Here is a 17,542-nt window from a genome sequence, read left to right on the forward strand (position 1 = left end):
CCTCTCAGCAGGGACATTTTAGTATGAAGGCTCCCTTAGGAGGTGCTGGTTGGGGTAAGAATTCTGAAAGCCTTGCTCAAGGGCCAGACCTTGAAGGAATCTTTTCTTCGCTTCCTGCCCTATCACTACCATATTGTGACACCTTGTCAGGGAATTTGAAAGAGGCACTGCAACAACATGACATTGAATAAAGGATACTGAAATGCATAATCTAAGTTTGGAATCCAAGAAGGTAAAGGTAATTTCATTTTTTTAAAATGATATGGTATGTTAAAGTGTTTTGTTCTTTTGTCTCTTAAAATGTCCTCCTCATGCAATGCAGTTTCTGATTGACCAATTAATGGAAACTTAAACTGGTTACTCCAAGACCCTTGTTTCTTGAGTGAGTGGTTTATGGAATTTTGAACACTCTACTTGAACAGTACTGAGGATGCTGCTGGCATAAAGCCTATGTTTAACTCAAATGATGTTCACATGTGTGTTTGCAATTATGACTATAAGCATTAGAAACAGGTGATTCATAAGATAATTCAAAAAGACCAGCTTCTTCCAAATGTATTTTGGGACATCATGTCCTGAAGTTCAGACCTTTGACTCCCTTCTCCAAAAAACACTCTATTGTAACACTCACTCTTGAAAAAAAATTACCAGTAACTATCACGCATTACTTTTTTCTCCGCCAAGTACTTTACACCAAAGGCATAATAATTTAGTTAAATGCGGATAAAACTTTTCTGAAGCAGATTTTCGGTTCAACTGCAAGAGTTCCAAGTTAAGCTTAAAAGGCCTCCAGCTGACCAGATCTTTTCTTCAAATTGATGGAAAAAGAGTTTGAATTTTTGTTGTCCCAAATGTCAAGTTCTGCTAGTGGCAGGAAATACATCTCTTGAAATGAAAGCTATATTCGGTGTCCCTTGAAGTGGCTTTGTTAATGCAATTTGTCACTTAAGTGGGGAAGTAAGGGCTAAGAAGCAGAATCTTTTGAAGGGCAGAAACCTTATGAGCAGTTGAAATAATTCCACTTAACTAATGCAAAAGTACATGTAGGAAACCTGGCCGCTTCCCCTCCATTACCAACCCCAGAAACCCCAAACACCTTCACCCAACAGAAACTCCCAAAAGACAATACATGTCAAAGTTCTAGTACTACCTGTGAGCCAACCATCACTGAGCAACTGTGTTTGAACGGCATTTTGAGCTGATTAGAGGAGGAGTGGTGTGTATACAAAAGGTGATGTTCTTTCCACAATATGTGCCCTGTTAGTTTAGGATTAATTCTAAGGTAATATGAAGAAACAGAGAACTATTTTTTAAGTATTTCCTTTTATATACTTTGTTCATGCTGATAAAGTGTTCATTTCCATTTCTGGTAGACGGTGGTGGTGAATACAGCTTATCCCCTCTGACACCAGTTTGGGAGAGAACAGAAAAAAAAAACCAATTTATGTTGTTTTTTCCTCTGGCCTAATCACTCTGTAGGATGTTCCTGGCATCGAAGGACGAAAGGAGGTAAAACAATTGCAGTAACAAGAAAACACACTAACACCCAATGCAATTCTCTAAAAAAAGCAGAAAACAGCAGTAACAATGATTAGAATTGCACTCAAGTTTTTATCTTCTCCTTACTAGTCTCTAGAGGGAATATTAAAGGTTAAGACTCTAGACACCATTCTGAAAACTCAGAGACCAAGTTTCACACATCCAACAAGGTTTATGTTTTTTAGACTCTTTTGTTTCATTTTGAAAGAAAAATTTTCCTTCCAAAATATTCAGCATTTTTACAAATGTTCACTGGAACCTGCAAAAATATAACTAGTTTGAATTCCCTTACACCAACTTCCTTTTTTCCCAACATACCTGGTTTAGTAAGCAGATCAAAACCAGTTACAAATGTTTCACTGTGGGATTGAAAACACCTTTTTAAGTAGAGAAAATATTAAGAATAAATTTGTAGCAAAAGACCAGACCAACAAAAACCAAGCTGCTACACCTTCTAAGTTGTCTGAATTCTTACAGCAAAGTACTACTATAATCCTTTTAATAGATGTGATGAAACTCTTAATAGAGATGAGTATTCCTAAGGAAGCAGATTTCAGGCATAATTTAAGTATCACAGTTCAATGGGAAATGACTTTTTAGACAAAATGCAACAAAATCTCCAAAATTCTCTTGATTGTGAAAAGAAAAAAAATACATGTATCTCTCTGCAAGAGAAAAGATCTTTATCAACATAAAATTGAAAGTGATACTTAAAATATTTTAAACCCTGCCAACCTCCAAAACACATCTGCATTATAATTTTAAATGCAAATATGTGATATATAATCAGAATTTGCTTATATTCACCTCTGAACAGGTAAAAATAAAAAACATAACTAGTAATTAGTGAGCAATAATCACAGTTTTATGCCAAAAAATGAAAAGCAGCTTTGACAAGATTTTAGACCTACATTTTGTACCAACAATGAATTTCAAAACAAAACCCTAAGACACTCTTAAGTAACTGCTTTAATTTTTAATAACTTTTTTTTTTAGATCAAAGTACATACTAGATACAATTACTACAGATATGATGACAAACAACACTAAACTTAAATTTGGGTTCTCTTTGCTACTAATTTAATTACACATAAGAAAAAACCAAATCCAAGCAATGTTACCACTCCCATTTTTACAAATCTTTTTTCCAAGGTGGCTGCTTTTTCTGGAAGTTTCACTTGGTTAGGTTTATTCTCCTCTTCATACTGAGACAGATGTTAAATCCATGTAAAAAGTACAGGGGAAAAAAAAAAGTTAGTGAGAAAGCTTCTTAAGTAGATTATAAAGTACCCAGTCATAAGAATCTGCATACATCTAGGATTGATATTACTTCTTTCTGTCTCTGTCCTACTTAATTTGAAATAAATGTGTGCAAACTTTCATCTTATCTGATGTTCAATTATTCTGTAACATATATAAGAAAAACAAACTGTTCATTTACAAACTTACTGAGGAGTAAACCACTGCTACTTACTGAGGAGTAAACCACTGCTATTATTAGATGCTACAAAAATCTAATAATAAAACAATTGAACCCTGACTGTCAAATGTTTCAACTAGAACTTCTGCCATTTAATTACTAAAAAACCCTGTTTATTTAAAAAGAAAGTTAAATAGGGAACGGATTAGACTTACTCAAAATTAAAGGGAGAGTGGAAAGTACCTAACAAGTGCCTTCTCAGATACATGTTGAACCTGAGTGGAGCCTCATCATAAAGAACAGCAGGGTTACGTTCTGATTTCCTACCTTAGTTTACAATGCTTGGAAGGCAGTCTCATTTACCATACTTTCAAAAATTATATGCTAAGACATTTACTGCTGGCACAGTCCTGTCATGACTAAGCTCAGCAAACAGTACTGAAACTTCAAGGGAATTTATACAAACATTTTATGCAGGAGGTTACACTCTGTCACTTAGATTCACAGGTTCACAATAAACGCTAGGGTGCTCTACATTCAAAAGTGCTCTATCATAAATTAAGTAGCACAAAAATGTCTTGTATTATAGCCTTCACAAGTGAAATTCATAAAACCTAACAGGATTTTAAAAGGATTTCCTTTCTTGAAGTAATTAGAAGGCTGCTTCACACAGGATACAAAGACACTATGCTTCATCTTGACAGCTATAAAAACTTGGAACCCTCCCAGCCCTTATAACTGGTCTGCATATATAGGAGGCAAATATATCACAACTGATGATTGCATATGCAAAAAAAGGAATAAATAGCTAATAAGTTATTTGCCACGGTTGCTACCTCTTAATATATTTGGTGTTAAGTGATTTATTGGGAGAAGGCTGTTACATTACATTAAATTTACTTAAACTACAGGAAATTGCATTAGTAGCATTATACTCAAGGTCTGAGTTCCACATGGCTTCGTTCAGCAACAGATTCCTTTCTGACACTGATGCTCCATTTACCTTACCCCAGCGGCTGTTCATTTTACCAGCCTATTACTTAAAATGACCCCATCTGACAAGAGAGTGTCACTGTGTTGGCTTGAGAATGACTGATGTGGTGCTAACATCTAGCCTTGACCTCTCCCACCCTCTTCTTTTGTCACTCTGCAGAGTTATCTGGGATGCCTCCCATTCAATCCATAAAACCTTAGTATCTTCCTTTTGAGTCAATAATTCCAAACAAAAGATTCCTTAATTAAAAAGTAAGAGTGTAAGTATTCAGCATGGCCTCTATGCCACAGTGGTTGTCCAAGAGTACAGGGATACATTCCAATTAATTCCTTCATGCAGCAGAAAGAAAAAAAGAGATTATGCTTTCTTTTGGAGATTCTCCACACTTCCATGGAATAGAGATTATTTGTCTTTCTGTCCACGAAAAGGTGGAAGGGGGAAGAGATTGATGCAATGTCCAAACTAAGGCTAAACAGTTTTTGGCAGAGCAAGGTATGAAACATTTCCCTGACATATGTCACATCTGAGGTTGCATCAGAAACTTGTACACAGTATTTAACAGCCTCACTCACACACACTCACCTCCACCATGAGGTCGTTCAGTTTGCCAACTTCTTCTCCCAACTTTTTAACATTGCAAATCACATCTTTGCAGACTTCAATATAACAGTCAGTTGATGCCCACTGCAGTACCATCTGTTAATAAATACAGTTGTTTGCCATAATTACATAATTATATATTTTAATTTAGTATTCCACAGTTCATGTATATCACAAAAGACAGCGCCAGAAAAGGTCTATAATTGAATTTATGCTGGGTTGTAATTGTATGATTTATGTACAATAAGCTACTACTCCCTAGCAGCCTTTGTTGGAAACTTTTGTTACCTTGACTCTCCTATCAGTAGAAACATGAAGAAACAAATTTATCTCATTTAGTTGTAAGGCCTAACTCTTTGAAATATATTATTTTTAAGAAGTGTCTTTTAGAGAAAAAGCACTGGACAACTTTCTATAACTATGTAACAACCTAGATGGTTGATGAATACTAATAGTTTTATTTTACAAGGTGGAATAATGCACTCTAAATCAATCTTTCGTTTGGTTGAATACCTTGTGAGAATTTTTGACGAAATGGTTATTCATTTTCTGCACAGGAATGATCAGCTTGCTACACTCTCCATTCAACTTCTGAAGAAACTTGAGAAATTCGTCTTCACTAGAAAAATAAAATATTTTGTTATTTGTCAAATGCTGTAACTTCTTGCAAGCTGAATATCACATATGAATTTTCAACACTGGCTAGTGAGTTAGACATGCAGTTTCCTAACATATAAAAAAACCCAGTATCATATTAAAAGTAAATAGGTGTGAGACATTTAACATCTTAGCAAGTTATTGGGGTTTTTTTCCCCTTGTTTGGTCCCATCCTTTCCCACCCCTGCCCTATTTTTGAATGACAATATTTCTGACCTGCAGCTTACATTTTTGAGGTAGATGTGAGGGAAAAAATCTAGTCTGTACTTTGGAGCTAGGACTGAAATGACTAAGTTTAGGGTAACATAGTCTCCAACAGAGTTGAACAAAATAAGAATTCAGTAATACTGGCTTGGCCCTTGGATCTGGAAACATATACCTCTGATCCTAAAAAATCTGATGTTATCTATTTAAAAGAAAATTTTTACTTGGTGCTCAAACAAGCAGGAAGTCAACTCTCAAAATTAGTTTGGCCCATGTCTCCAAAAAGTGGAGAGAAGGACAGAAAAAATTAACAGATTATTTTCAGCTTTAAGTTTCTAGAGCTTCCATATGAAACTGACTCAACTTTACTGGAATGTCAGAGAATTTTAGTCATAAGTCATGGTGCCAGCCAGAAATTTGTTGCTGTTCACCAGGAAGAGGGAAAGAGGGCAAGGAACAAGATCATCCAATTGCTTTTACTGAGTGAGCTCTCAAACTGTGAAACTCCCGAGAAGTGTCTGTATCACCAGTAGGAAAGTTTCTGCTAACTCTAAGATATTTGGGTCAATAACAGGCAGGGCCAAAACAAGAGACAATTACAAGTTCCTACTGCAGAACTTCTTGTTCTGCAGAGCGATAGTATCTGAATAAACTAACTCAGACTCCAACATTCCTCCATTCCCTAGGCAATCAGCTATAAAATGCAGACATATACCTAAATGCAACATACACCACTTGCTTCTTTCTTCTGAGGTCAAAAAGGTATCCCCAAAATTTTTCAAACAGCTAAACTAAGCTACACACCAATGCAGTGCGTGTATCCAAATGGAGATGGAATTTAGGCCATTGAGTGCCGAAGAGTGCTTTCCTTCAACTTTGGGCACAGGATCATTAGTGAGTAAAATTTCTGCCACTGCTCAGGACATCTGTGATTTGCAATAGCGCTGAATACTGCTAAGACTTTAACATTTAACACAGAAATAGAAAGAAACATTAATAGGTATGCTGGAGGTTTAAAACCAGTACTGGACATGGTTTTCATGAAGATGGAGAAGTACAAAAGCTAATTAGCTTGTTTTTATAAAATAAACTATTGCTTGTTTCAGAACAATGTAACTGAACTGAGTATTTCAGGTAACAAGCCCAAACATTAAACATCTGGAGACAGTCTAAAAACTCCCACCATACTATAGTCAAACCATAATCATAAATACTTTATTCTACTTAGATAACTTTTTAGTTGGCATCTCTTGTGTTTCATTACAAAAGAAATTATCTTTTGGAATTCTGGAAGAATTCTTGGCAAATACAAAGTATGTCATAGGCTTGAATTAGGGAAGGGGAAAAAAGAAAAACATTTATTCTATTATACTACTTCACTACACCATAGCTCTTAAAAAACTCCCCATTTAATAGAATTTTATACCCATTGTGGTGACATGTTCTTATATTTAGAATGGAAATAATGTTTTCAAAAAATTATCACTTTAAAAAAGAATTAACGGCTGTCAAAACATCAGTGGCTACACAGTGTGGACACTCCGTAAGTTTATAATCAATCAGTTCAAGATTTTCTACTATGTTAGTTTTTCTATGACTTAATGACTGATTCTCCTTCTCACAGAATGACTTTGAACAAGTGGGAAGTAAAATCTTTATATAATAGCATGTAAACATAGTCTAAGATTTTAGTCTAAAGGTCAGATGCCTAGAATACATGTCAGGCAATTTTCTAGAAAACTATGCAGTGTTTGCCATAACTGAAGTGCTGTCATAATTTGTGTACTTCAATCTTTAATTAATCAATTATTTTCTGGTTTTGAGAACTACATATGATTCCACACTATACTAGGAATAAGATATGTCACTGGTGTGTGAGACTGCACCAGATACTGCATGGGTATTTCACTGTATTTGGCCATACAAAGTGAATGGATAATTTTTTTCTATTTCTCTACTTACTCCCTCTGTTCAGATTTTTAAGCTGCTCTGCTTGAATGTATGCACTAAACACTACTGTGGAACAATCTGAAAAAAGCATACACTTTAACACAAAAATGCCTAAAGCTTAAACTGGGAAAAGCCCCCTTAAACTGTAGCTAATTTTTGCTTGCTGAAGAGTCAACATCCATTTCCAAAGGCACCCAACAGATCCCTGGTCTACCACCTCAGCTCAGCAGCAAAGCTTCTATTTTAATACAAATGGCTCAGATGCTGTTAAAGCATTTATGGTGTATCTGTATCATACTGGCTTATATCCTCCTGCATGCTGGAAGTTTAGTTCTTTAGTACTGCAGCTCATGTACACATTTGCAGGATTCTCTTCTGAAAGTACACGTTGTTTTGATGGAGAATTACAGAACCATAGAATATCTGGGTTGGAAGGGACCTTACAGATGATTTAATTCCAATCCCTGTGCCACAAAATGGGACACCTTTCACTAGACCAGCTTGCTCAAAGTCCCATCCAAAACGGCCTTGAACACTTCAAGGAATGGGACACCCACAGCTTTTCTGGGCAACTTATTCTAATACCTCACTACCTTCACAACAGAGAATTTCTTTAGCACATCTCATCTAAACCTGCCCTCCATCAGTCTGAAGCCATCCCCCCCTTGTCCTACTGCTACATGCCCTTGTAAAAAGCCTTTCTCCAGCTCTCTGGTAGACCCCTTCTAGGTCCTGTCTCCTCCAGGCTGAACACCCCCAAGTCTCTCAGCCTGGTGCTCCAGCCCTCTTGTTCATCTTTGTGGCCCTCTCCTGAACTCCCTCCATGCTGATGTCCTTCTTATGTTGGGGGTCTTGGAGCTGGTTGCAAGTCCAGGTGAGCGAATAGACAGGGAGAATCCCTCTCAACCTGCTGGCCACTCCAGCTGCAAGTGCACATTTGTTGTGTCATGTAGAGCTTCTTCCAGGAGCTGCATTTGATGATCCTTGTGGGTCCCTTTCAACTCATGATATTCTGTTTCTGTAATTCTTGTCAACCAACACTTCCAAGTCCATCTCCTCCGGGCTGCTCTCAATCCACTCTGTCCAGCCTGTACTTGTGCTTGGGATTGCCCTGACCCAGGACACTTAGACTTGGCCTTGCTGAATTTCATGCACCTGCCACTCAAGGATGTCAAGGTCTGCCCTGGGTGGTATCCCTTCCCTCCAACACACCACACAGCTCTGTGTCATTGGTACACATACTGAGGGTGTACTCAATCCCAGTCTCCATGTTTCCAGCAGAGATGTTAAACAGTACCAGTCCCAACACCAACCCCTGAGGAGTGTCACTTGTTACTAGTCCTCATCTGGACATTGAGCCGTTGCCCACAACTCTTGCCCAGTGTGAATATTCAGACAATTCTGTATCTCTGAGTGGTCTCTGAATCAAACCTCCTCACAGGCCAGAAGAAACATCAAAGTCCTCTATCAGGACACGAACTCTCTGCTCTTGCAGCCCATCTCGGCTGTTCAAGAGCTTCCTCAAATGCCTTGCACGTCTCCCAAGTCCCGAGTTTGACAGCTCAAACTTCACACTGTGATGCAAAAATGTTCCTCAAGCAGGCCACAAAGTCTCTTTTTCATAAACACAGATAAAGATAAGATATCCAAAGATAATGGATAAAGATACCAGCAGAGCACTAGCACTGAGAGCAATCAGTGTTTGAATGATTGGTTGGTAGTGGAATACATACTGGACAGTCTCCATGGAACTGGGACTCTAAAGACAACATTATGGCAGGATCACATTGTGACTTCACTGCTAATGTGTCAGAGCAATTCAGTTTCTCCCAAAGCACAGAGACATGTACAGATTGAATTTGAAGCCAAGCATACTCTTTGAGCCAATGAACAACATAACTAACAGGGGCTCTAGCCTTACAGCATTCAAGTAGTACAGATAGCTCTCCCCCAGTATTTTGAAGAGGGAAGGGATATCTATGAGAGTACCAGCACAGCTGTCACATCACTAGTCAAGAGAGAAATACACTTCAAAGAGGAACTGAACCTTTACTGTCTAACCCATTTTTACTAGCTGTACTTCTATAAGTTGGAGAACTAGGAAGAGGAAAGATGTGAGCATGAAATTTAAACTGAGGGAGGTCTAGGTGTGTCTTCCAGGAAAAAAAAAATTACTTACACATAAAGGATAAGAGATTTTAGAAATCTTAAGGCTCCCTTGTACTTACTATTTACTTCATTTTGTGCTGGATGTGGAGTGCTCTAGCAGTGCTTAAGGAACTTAATAAGTTTAATAAGGTTGCTAAGGAACACACCTCTCAGCTCGGGCCTGGCTTCTATGGTACTGCACAAGACTATACTAGAACTATGAGAGGTGTTGCAGAACTGATGCCTTAATACTATAATGGGAAAAAATACCAAGTTGGAATGGGAGTCTGAAAGAGTAACACTTTCTGAAAAAAAATTCTCCTTATAAACCTACTGATATATAATCTATGATAAGGAAAATAGCATCTAAACTTGCTTAACTGGTAAGATTAAAAAAAAAAAAGATATTTTAGAAGCCAGTTAAGCTTCCAGTGGAAGACAAAAACAATGAAAAAATCTGGAATCTAAACAGAAGTAGCATTTATGATTTAAGATACACACATACAAGATATTATTTTATGAGTTGAAAACTAAGGGCCTTTGCAGAACTTATATGCATCTCTCCCTCCCACCTTTTTTTTAATTGCATCTTAAAATCAGACAGGTTTGACTGGAAGACTAACAGAGCCTACCTTGTCTAAGCTTCCAGCTTTGTGCAAAACACACCCATCACCAGATCTCATAATCTACTAAATTGCATATTCTCATGAATGCTAGGCATTAAAGGTAAGGTGAGACAATTTTACCTTTGAGCCACAGAAAACAACACAGTCAACTTAAATTGTTAACATTTCACTTCCATTTCTTTAGATACACTGTTAATACCTCAATTCCAGCTTCATAATTTGAGAGATGTCTTCAAATTTTTTTTCTTCCACTTGCAGATCGTTAATAGCATCTAGGAGTTTCTGTTGATCTCCAGGATTTGTAATGCCAATCTAAATTTAAAGAGTAATTCTAAATATGATTTACTTTTAAACTTACTAGACATAACAATACAGTAACACATTTCACTAGCTTCTAAATATTAAGATTTAAAAGAAATTATTTTTAAGTTATTGCAAACAGCTACAATGTATGTAAGTGACAAAGGAAAAAATAAAACCACAGAAAATATTCAATTATGCATAACAAAATGACAAGAGATGAGGAACTGCTGAACTGAAACTGCACAGGATACTAAGAAAATCTGTTTAGGGTTTGTTAAAAAAAATAATAGCAGCTTGCCTAAGTACCCCTGTCTTGTTAGGATGTTAGGCTTTCCATTTCAGAATGATCTGAGTCATCTCTGACAGCAAGATAACGAATCATCATGATTGTGATAAAGCATTAACTCAGAAAGAAGAGTGGAAATTTTCAAATCAGCATCAAATGGACAATTTTAGAGGAAGACATCTTTTTAAGGGAAGGAAAACAGAAAAGATACATACTATGTAACAGATTTTCCAAGTGATGCCTGGAGCAGAAAACACTGGGAGCTGTGCTATCCATCAAGCATCTCAGATTAAATTTTAAACCATATTTAAATTCTAGACTAAGAGTTTTCTTGCAGAACACTTAGTGAAAAAGAATAGTTCATTTTTTTTAAATAAATGCTTCTGTGACACATTCAGTATTTCCCTTGCTCATCTGACAGGCTGCTGTGCAACACAGGACTTCTGATGTTAACAGCCCTAACATGCTCCCCTACACAAGTGAAAAACCTCTTGACTTTGCTCCTAAGGCACCAGTCAGTACCTGACTCAACAGGAGCAGACCACTCCTGCATTTGAGACTGCAAGGATCTCAGTCTCCAAACCTAAACTATATGGGACCCTCACTAATATTCTGTGGACTTGAAGTTACCTTCTACAACCTCAGAAATCTGGAAGATGTTAGTGCTTGCAGTCTCCCAGATTTCTGTCAGAAAGAATTTTGAATGAACAGCTGATAACCCACATAAGATTGACATTCTAGGGAAGAGACTGTGCCTAGGGAAAGACTTGCTTTTTTCTGAGACCCAATGTTATAATACTCATTGTTCATTGTGACTGCATAAAACTGTCCTCCAGGTTCACCACCAATCAGAGCTAAAAAATAATTAAAGGTACACTTGTGAGCCCATAAACATATCAAAACCGTGTTAAGTTTATAGACAAGTAAGTTCTACAGTAATGAAAAAATCCCAATTAATCTTGTTGGGATTTAACAACAGGTGTCAAGAACTTTTGAAGGTTTTAATAGGTTTCCAAGGGTCCTTGAAAGAATTATACTTAAGTCTTTTTAGCAAATATCATTAGCAGCCTTGAAGATAGAAAGATCTGACTTTTTTATGAATAATCTGCTCCACTTGTGTTGAGCTGTAAGATTGCTCAATTCATTAGATTTCAGGTTTGCCTTGTAGAGCCTTATCTGGTATGAACTAATATTTCCTTAAAGCTTACAAAGCATTACAGCAGTCATTTTGTCATGAATAAGTAAGCAGATTTCTACAACAGCAGTTATTCTTGAGGAGTTAAAATATCTTGCTTGAAGTAGGAACTATTGTGAAGACTGCCTTTGCTTGTGACTCCACCTTCTCATTCCTGAAACCAGCAAATCAGGATGCAGCTTTCTGACCAGCATATCAGGAAGATGCACTATGTTCCCCTGGAAATAAAACACCATTTTGTTCTTCTGCAAATGGATCACTGAGCACTACTGTATCTTGAAAATATTTGTCAGGAAGTAAAGAATGTAATAAATGTCACAATAGATAAAGCCTTCTACCACCACACTGATTCTGCATTTAGTGGTAAAAGGTGCATAACTTAGAGATGGAAGGTTGATAGATCCATCCAACTACTTCCCAATTTCTAGATCATCTCTGCAAGAACATGAAGTGACACAGAACCAGACTGTTCATGCAGTAATGAATGCATGGAACAGCCACAGTGCAATAAGCCCCTCTTGATGGATAAGTGAATTTTTAAGTTGCTGTTGGTTCACTAGTGTTCTGCAGTCCAAATAATGCAAGAATTATTGTGAAGTGGCCATGTTTAAGAATGTGCGAGTGCTGTACAATGATTTGCTTGTATCTGCAAAACAGACTATATGCACTCTCAATTTTAGCCAGATCAACTCTAGGAACATCTATTTTATTCTTTGCTTAAATACATACAAGGCAGCCCTTCAAAATCCAAGCCCCAAGTTGACTCCAGTAGGAATGTGACAAGATGGCCTCAACACATGAAAGATGATACACTGCACAGATAAAACCAGTGAAGCTATGCACAAACTCTTACAACAATGCCACTTTGCCCAAGTAACCACTAATTTTAACGATCTGACAGGTTTCTGTCAAATATTAAATGCTTGTTTCAGGGAGTGGGGGCAGAGGAATGAGTCCTGGAACTGTGATATAGAAGCACATAGACCAGATAATTAATTATCCAATTATGTAAAGTTCTGGATTATATTTTGAATTTTGACATGGCAACTTTTCATTACACAGTCTCAAATCCAAAACAAGATGTCAATTTCTCTTATTCTAAATTAAATGAAATGTAAGAAAGAATCTGTTTTAGTCCTAAATGCATCCAGAAGCTAAATTACTTCTGTTTTTATCTTATCAGAAAATTGCTTAAAACAAAATAAAAATATGTGTCATAAGTAGTGGAGAAAAATGCCTCCAAATGTTAAAAAGACATGTCCCAGTATATCGAACACTTTTTTTCCAGAACGGAACAGTTTATAAGCTTAAGGAATGCAAGGATTTCAGCTTGAAAGACTCATTGTTTAGGCTCTGTTGTAGAATACAGATAAAGGTATTTACAGAGAAAATATCTTCCCATATTGTTTGATGGAGGAAAGCTTATCATGTTAATGACAGTATTTCTCCCCAGTTCTCTGGATACAAAGCAGCTTGGTTCAGAGGCATCCATCAAAGGTCATCATTAATCTTTGTAGTAATAAGATCCAGGCTCTTTAAAACAGCTGGCTGTTAGCTGAAAGTCTGCCATCACAGTAAGAACTTTCAACTCTGAAGTTACAAGGAAACAGATTAGCTTTCTTCTATCAGCAGCGTGGGGAGAAACCGTTAGCAGAGCTCTAAAACAAGACTGCATAAGGAATTTTGGATAACTTATGAAGAGCTAATAAGCCAGGAGTGTTATGCTATTTTTTAACTTCTCAACAGAAGACTCACTAATTAATTTATGTCCATGCACAAAGCATGACTTATTTTTCAGGAACTGTTTGCTGCTGTTGCAAAGTTAACAGACAAAGCAATTAAATTCTTACAGATATTATCTTCCTGTGTAGAAGTAGCTGATCTCTGTAGTTACTTCAGTTTTTCACTTTTATAATAGCAAGCCTCAAACAATTTCTAACATTGAAACAGAAGCTTTGATTTTGAGTAAAATTCCACCTCTTTGGAGAGGGAACCATAAAGCTTAGCCATTCACTGAAATCCACAATTCTCTCCTCTTTCCCCAATGTTCCCTGGACAAAAACAAGCAGTAACTACAATACCAAAGCAAGTGATCAGTATGACCATACACTCTGACAGATTTACAGTTTAATGCAATCATGCCCAACACAGCAGTTCACACAGTAATGAGAGGAAATCCACAAGAATCTCCTTAAAGGACAAAACTACTATCAAGAGGGGCTTTAGAGTTCTAAAAATCCCAAGACACCAGGATGCTGTCCAATGATCCTGAGGCTTCAGAAAAGCAGTAACATCAAAACACACTGACACGTCTTACAATATTTTGCCCCAGATGAACTCTTGAAAGTCTCTTCATTGACAAAGCTCCCTATATGAACATCCCCTGAGAACACAGAATTACTTGAAAGTTCTGTCAGAAAAATTAACTACTCAGTTACAAGACAAAACATCAAGCAGATCAATCCTTGTTGACATCCACTCTAAAGGAATACAATGTTGGATCCAGCTACCAGAACACACACCTCCCTGGTACCGGGATTAGGAGAAAAAAAGCCGACACTAAGGACATGGCTAGCTCCAGTACGGGGAGCAGCTTGAAGAAGTTGTTTTTACGAAGTGTCTTTGGAATCCCAGAAAAGAGATTCCAAAGTTCCCCAGTACAGAGTGCTCAGAAGAATCCTGCAGCCTGAAGCACTTACGTTGTTCCAATGAGGCTCCTATAAGTGGATTTCATCATAGCATCCTCCAGTAAGCACAGAAGGTCCTTTCACTTCCCAGAGGAAAATTTCCAGCAAGAATAAAGAAAAGGAACCACCACATCTCAGCTGAGAACTGAAGCCTTGTAATAATGCTTCATTTAGTCAGAAGACCAACCTTCACAAACAGCAAAAGACCAACCTTCCCAGCTGCAGTGAACTGTAAGAAACAAAATCTTCTTTCTTCCCTTTTTTGGGGTTGGATAAGATTTTACAATTTAAGCAATGGAAATGTAAGAGCTCTTCTTTCTCCACCAAAAATTACCACCTCACAAAGGAGGACCACATCTAAAGTAGTTGTTTAGTATTACTACTGCTTATCCTAGCACTGACTTCCCTTCAGAGAAATCACAATTAAAAACTAAAAATGGTAACAACTAACATTTAAATTAGAACTATTTCCTGCTTATCCCTGATCACTTATTGATCTGTGAGATTACATACTCCATAAAAAGCCTGTCTATATTCACATTAAAATTCAAGAAGTTGCAGAAGATGTTGAAAGAATTCTTGCACAATTAGACATTTATAATGAGAAGATAAGACATTAAAAACACTTAAAAAAAAAGAAAACAAAATTAAATTATATTCTAAAGTAGTAAACTGACCTGTATTAAGTCATCTTTTTGCATGGTCAGAAGTTGTCTTAAACCTATATCTTGTTCCTGTACAAAACAAAAGGGTTTCTGCCATCAAAAAGAATTTCAGAATAAAACAGTTTCAAACTTGATTTTCTTCCCTGTTTTACTTCAGTTTTCAGGAACAAAACCAGCTACAAAACATCATTATTGAAGCAATGAAAGATCTGTCTAGTTTAGAAATATCAAATGTTGTGACAAATGCATGTAATCAAGAAAACCAATTTAGTCCATTGCAGTGGACTAAATTTAAAAAAAAAATCCTTTTAAGGAATTTATTTGAATATATTAATGGTAACATAACTTTTTTTTTAATGCAGTATGTGCGTTTTACTTTCATGAGTTACTTCACAGGTAGCAAATATACCACAAATTTACCTGCAATAATTCTCCAATGTGTTCTAGACCAAGACCATGTAAAAACACTTCCATGTCATGAAAAGTTGAATAGGAACTGTAAAGATAATTAACAAGATTGAAGTTAGAAACAGCAGAAATTATTAAAAAAAAAAAAAAAAACAAAAACATCCATAACAAAATGTTACAGAAAAACTCCCCAGACATAGCACTTGGGAGGAACCCGAAGTTGCACACACCTGCTGATGACAGAAGTACCTTACAAACATACAGCTTAATCTATCAAAAATTTTTAGATGTCTTTTCTGTCTAATAAGTTGAATTGAGACCAAAAGGGGATGACTTTCGTACATAAAGGTAATTTTAAGTAACAAAACATTCCAAATGAACCCTAAAGTTGGGTCACAAAAGCCTGAAAAATGTGGAAGTGGGGTTAAGGAAGACAATTATGTACATAATATTCATATTAACTGGACTCAGTACTCAACCGGTACCCTTCCTGTTCCAGTTAAGCCAAAAGAGGTTCTCAAGAAAACAGGACTATGTGTAATTAAAAACAGTGGAAATTACTCCATCAAGAAACTTGTCAGAAGACTACTGTTCAGAAGGTAAACTGAGGAAGTAGTTAACACTGAACTGTAAGTTCAGAGTTTAACATTTATAAACAAATATAAAGTATCAATTTTGATTCCCTACTCTACCAAGGGATATAAAAATATAAGAGGAAAAATAACTAAACAGCTTTCAACAATCAGATGAACTGTAATGTAAAGAATTAAACGGAAGAGCAAATCCTACAAAATCCTGAAAGGACTACTGTATTGGCTACAACAAATCTTTTGCCAAAATCCTTCGTTATGACATACTTTGCTCTGTCTTGGTGTAGGCCCTGAAATGAAGGTCTGCCTCTTCTTCCCCTCAAAGACTGAAGGAGCATCTTCATTGCCATCACAGGGCACATACAGGGCAGCCAGGGAATCGGACCCAGCCAGCATGGGTTTAGGAGAGATGAGTCCTGCTAGACCAACATTACCTCCTTTTCAGACAAGGTGACCCACCTAGCAGATGTGAGAAAGGTTGTGGATTGTTGTCTATCTGGACTTCAGTAAAGCTTTCAATACTGTCTTCAAGAGCATTCTCCTGGAGAAGCTGGTAGCCCACCGGGTTAAAAACTGGCTGCATGCCCAGGCCCAGAGAGTGGTGGCCAATGGAGTTACATCCATTGGTGGCCAGTCACTGGCAGTATTTCCCAGGGCTCCGTGTTGGAGCCAGTCCTGTTTAATAGTTTATCAATGATCAGGACGAGGAGATTGGGGGTACCCCTGAGTAAGTTCACACATGACACCAAGCAGGGTGAGAACGCTGATCTGCTGGAGGGTTACAAGGCTCTGCAGAGGAATCTGGACAGGCTGGATCAATGGGCAAAGACCAATTGTATCAGGTTCAATAAGGCAAAGTGCTGTGTGCTGCCCTTTGGCCATAACAACCCCATGCAGTCCTACAGGCTGGGGGAAGAGTGTCTGGAAGGCAGCCCAGCAGAAAAGGACCTTGGGGTGCTCACTGACAGCTGAATATAAGCCAACGTGTGCCCAGGTGTCCAAGAAGGCCAATAACATCCTGGCTTGGATCAGAAATTGTGTGGCCAGAATGACTAGGGAAGAGATTGTTACCCTCCACCCAGCACTGGTGAGGCCACACCTCAAGTTCTGTGTCCAGTCCGGGGCCCCTGACTACAAGAAAGAAATTGAGGGGCTGAAGTGTGTCCAGAGAAGGGCAATGGAGGTGGTGAAGGGTCTAGAAAGTGAGGAGTGGCTGAGGGAGCCGGGGTTCTTTAGCATGGGGAAAAGGAGGCTCAGGGGAGACTTCATC

General features: G+C 37.5%; 1 protein-coding gene across 1 annotated transcript in view; it reads right to left on the reverse strand.

Moving 5' to 3' along the window:
* Nucleotides 1-2,583: 2,583 nt before the first annotated feature.
* The window catches only part of ASZ1 (ankyrin repeat, SAM and basic leucine zipper domain containing 1), a 33,873-nt gene continuing 18,914 nt past the window's right edge, over nt 2,584-17,542 (reverse strand). Inside the window, exons 8-13 of the mRNA XM_059847890.1 lie at nt 15,695-15,770; nt 15,287-15,343; nt 10,338-10,450; nt 5,067-5,172; nt 4,536-4,649; nt 2,584-2,744 (exon numbers count right to left, since the gene is read on the reverse strand). Of these exons, the coding sequence (XP_059703873.1) occupies nt 2,592-2,744; nt 4,536-4,649; nt 5,067-5,172; nt 10,338-10,450; nt 15,287-15,343; nt 15,695-15,770 (619 nt within the window). The 3' untranslated portion in view covers nt 2,584-2,591. The remainder of the gene's footprint in view (nt 2,745-4,535; nt 4,650-5,066; nt 5,173-10,337; nt 10,451-15,286; nt 15,344-15,694; nt 15,771-17,542) is intronic.

This window comes from Haemorhous mexicanus, chromosome 5 (genome assembly GCF_027477595.1).
Source record: "Haemorhous mexicanus isolate bHaeMex1 chromosome 5, bHaeMex1.pri, whole genome shotgun sequence".
NCBI lineage: Eukaryota > Metazoa > Chordata > Aves > Passeriformes > Fringillidae > Haemorhous > Haemorhous mexicanus.